Here is a 3,246-nt window from a genome sequence, read left to right on the forward strand (position 1 = left end):
CTGATCTGGATTCGATCCGTTTGCATCCCTAAACAGAGTGCTATGCCACAAGTGCTAGTGTTTTTTACACAATGTTGTAAAAAATAATGCATCAGGCTTAGATCGTAGTTCTGATACATTTGCTTCCTCTAGCAACGGGCGACTTGAATCGGTTTGGATCAATCAATGACCTTACAGTTGGAAGTCAGCAACGGGTAAGTACCAACCGACCCGATCCATTATTTGTATAGCATGCTCCGGTGAAAGCGTAACATGCGCAATGTTACCTACCATGCATGGTCATGTATGGTACTGGTTCATCACTCCAGCGGTGCCCGGCCCCAATAAAACCCTCATCCCTGCCCGCTTCCCTCGTTGGTTACGTCTCAGAGTCCGCCATTGCTGATGGCGACGGCCACCGGCCTCTCTTGCCCTAGTCCTAGATTCCTTCGCCCTCTCCACTCCGCCACCAGCACCACCTCCACCTCCACCAGGATCTCCTTGCTCTACAACGCCCGACGGTGGCGGCAGCGGCGGCTTCCTGCCCTCACCGCTCGCGCCTTCACCAGCCGTGGCGATTTCGAGGACTTCGCGAGGCGCGTGGTCTCCGGCGAGAAGCTGAGGGATCTGTCCCGGGCGGCCAACGACGGCATCGAGCAGCTCGTCTATAACGCCCGGAGGACCGCCTTGGACCTCGACAGCCGCTTCTCTATCTCTGATAGGCTCGATGCTGCCGCTCGGTCTACTTCCAACGATTTCAAGAGAATCGACAGTGAATTTGGCATCGGGCAGAGGTGGAGGACGTTCTCCGTGGACTTCCGGCGGAATTGGCCTGGAGTAAGTGTGAATCTCCTTTCAGAAACGATTAATCGTGATTAGGTGGATGTTGTGATGCCATGAACATTGAATTAGATTGGTTTCCTTGTCAACTTCTATGCTTTCACGAGGATTTGGTCATTAGTAATGGCTTTAAATGGTTTCTATCCGATTAATTCCCTCTTTTATTACATAGCGTCTATTTTAAATTCGTTTGAATCCATTCTATGGTTGTTGAATTAGCTGGTATCTGATAATCTAAGAGTATTGGCTGTTACTAACCATGCGATTTTATCTGCTTGTATTTTGCAGTACAGGAGGCAATTGAAGGGTTTTCTTGACACGCCGTTGGGCAAGAGCTCCGCAGTGAGTAGTGTTTCGAGGCTTCGAGTTCCCTTTTCCTACTTTTTTTTCCGTTTCCAGAAAATTATAGATTCTTGTGCTTCTTTGGTGTTGATTGATGGGATTGTTTTATTACCTTGCATGAGCCCATCTTCACAAACAATTGTACACATTGGAAATTTATTGTTTGCCTATTGTGTGGGACGGTGAACTTAGTGTTATGTTCAAAACCAGCCTATTGGTTAACAGGCAGATGTATCTTTTAGCCGTATGTGGGAGATGCTAATGCTAAAGTATAAATTGTGGGGACGCACAATAATTACAAAGTACGTGGCTTGCGGTTTGACTTACAATAAAAGCAAAATATATCAGTTCCTGATGAAGAAAGGTTAGAACAATAGCACTTACCAAAACTATCCCAGGTTCCAACCAAAAGGCGGGGAATTGAGAACAGAAAGCGGTGGTAGTTTGATCAGATGTAATGATCAGTTGGAGTTTTGTTTATTAATAATACTTAGGTGTCAGGATCTAGTTGATCTGCCCGGATACTGTCCTCCCTTTCTCTTGTTTCTTTGGGCTGAGGATTTGAGGAATCAATGTATTTTTAAGTGTGACACCCTTGAGGGCATTATATGTAAAGTAGAACTTTTCTGCTCTACTCTTTATTTCCTTTTTGAGTTTCAATGTTCTCCTCTACACTCTGATTTGTCTCTTAGTTCCCATTAAGAGGTGTCAAAAGGTTTTTGGGCTATATTATCAATCATCATTTTGTTAAGGTCAAGTGTGATAAATTTTTAACCATAATTGGGCTCTTGCTAGTTTGGCTTTTTTGCAGTTGGATTCTTTGTGTTTTCCCATGTAGGAATTTCAAGCATGGTTTAGCCTATGCTTGCCATTATTTTACAATGTGTGAGTGTGATAATTTAGAACTAAAATAGGTATTCGCTCCTCTAATTTGGATTAGATTCTCAGTGGTTACCTAAATTTGAAGAAAGGGGAAGTTATTCCATCCATTGGTGAATATGTCACATGGATAAGGACGTGGTTACAGGGATATGACCATTTTTATGAATTTTGCAATATGGCTTAAGACATAAGGTAGATGAAAAGGGAGTATCCATGTGACATAGATTGGTGACTGTATTGAAAGCAAAGATAAAGATAGCTACAGTAAAAGACAGAGACACTTGCTATTTAATGAGTTGCTTTTTGCACGGATTGCTTTTTTTGTCGTCGCTGAACTTCAGCAGAGGAATGCAGTTGAGCAATTCAAAGTGATACCTTCTAAATTAACCATCTGTAATCCATTTTACACTTCTTATTGGTACCTAATGAAAATGAGGTGCATAATGTTTGACCTCATATCTGGATCTTGCAGATATTTAGTTAACCAGTGCATATAATAGATTGGTCAAATCTACTCTCTTACATCTGAAAAATTAAAGGAAAAAACTGTGACAGTGATTTTTGTGAAAGTCATGTAATATTGGAGCCTTTGGATTTTGTGTTAAATTGTTGTTGTATTATGTCTATGAATGTATAACTTGTAAGATTATGTGCTAATTGCAATTTTGCCCTTTCTTGTAGACTCTTGCCTTTCTCTGGTTAGCACTCTCAGGATGGTTATTCAGGCTACTGATCATAGGCACGTGGATATTACCATTCGCTGCTCCTTTGCTCATTGGAACCATTGCTAATAACTTTGTCATAGAGGTAAAAACTAAAAACTGATATTTTATTCTGTTCAAAAATCTTGATGAACATTTTGTAGCTTCCAAATGCTCAGGAAAAGGAGGCAAAAAATAAATATTTGTGGATAGAAGTTCTAATCTTATATTACTGGGAATACAAAAGCTACAATCTCCATTAAGTTTACTAGTAGTTTGGGGAATAATAGGGATGAACATTTTTTCCTAATTAGGCAAATGTGTGATGTCTATCAAACAAGTTATAATGAAATTAAAGAAGTACCACTGATTAGTAATAAAGTCAGAACCAAGGTTGTAAAAAGCGTATCGTAACTCGTATCCGGTTGGTCCAAAATAAGATATGTATCATATCATAAAAAATCATATATTTTTAATAAGAATATTTTAAAAATCCTAAAAA

General features: G+C 40.4%; 1 protein-coding gene across 1 annotated transcript in view; it reads left to right on the top strand.

Annotated features, from left to right (window-relative positions):
* The first annotated feature begins 358 nt into the window (after window positions 1-358).
* The window catches only part of LOC149813636 (uncharacterized), an 8,476-nt gene continuing 5,588 nt past the window's right edge, over window positions 359-3,246 (top strand). The window contains exons 1-3 of the mRNA XM_089991274.1: window positions 359-816; window positions 1,108-1,161; window positions 2,725-2,850. Coding sequence (XP_089847400.1) covers window positions 385-816; window positions 1,108-1,161; window positions 2,725-2,850 — 612 coding nt within the window. The 5' untranslated portion in view covers window positions 359-384. The remainder of the gene's footprint in view (window positions 817-1,107; window positions 1,162-2,724; window positions 2,851-3,246) is intronic.

This window comes from Nuphar pumila, chromosome 16, assembly GCF_984573655.1.
Source record: "Nuphar pumila chromosome 16, dmNupPumi1.hap1.1, whole genome shotgun sequence".
Lineage (NCBI taxonomy): Eukaryota > Viridiplantae > Streptophyta > Magnoliopsida > Nymphaeales > Nymphaeaceae > Nuphar > Nuphar pumila.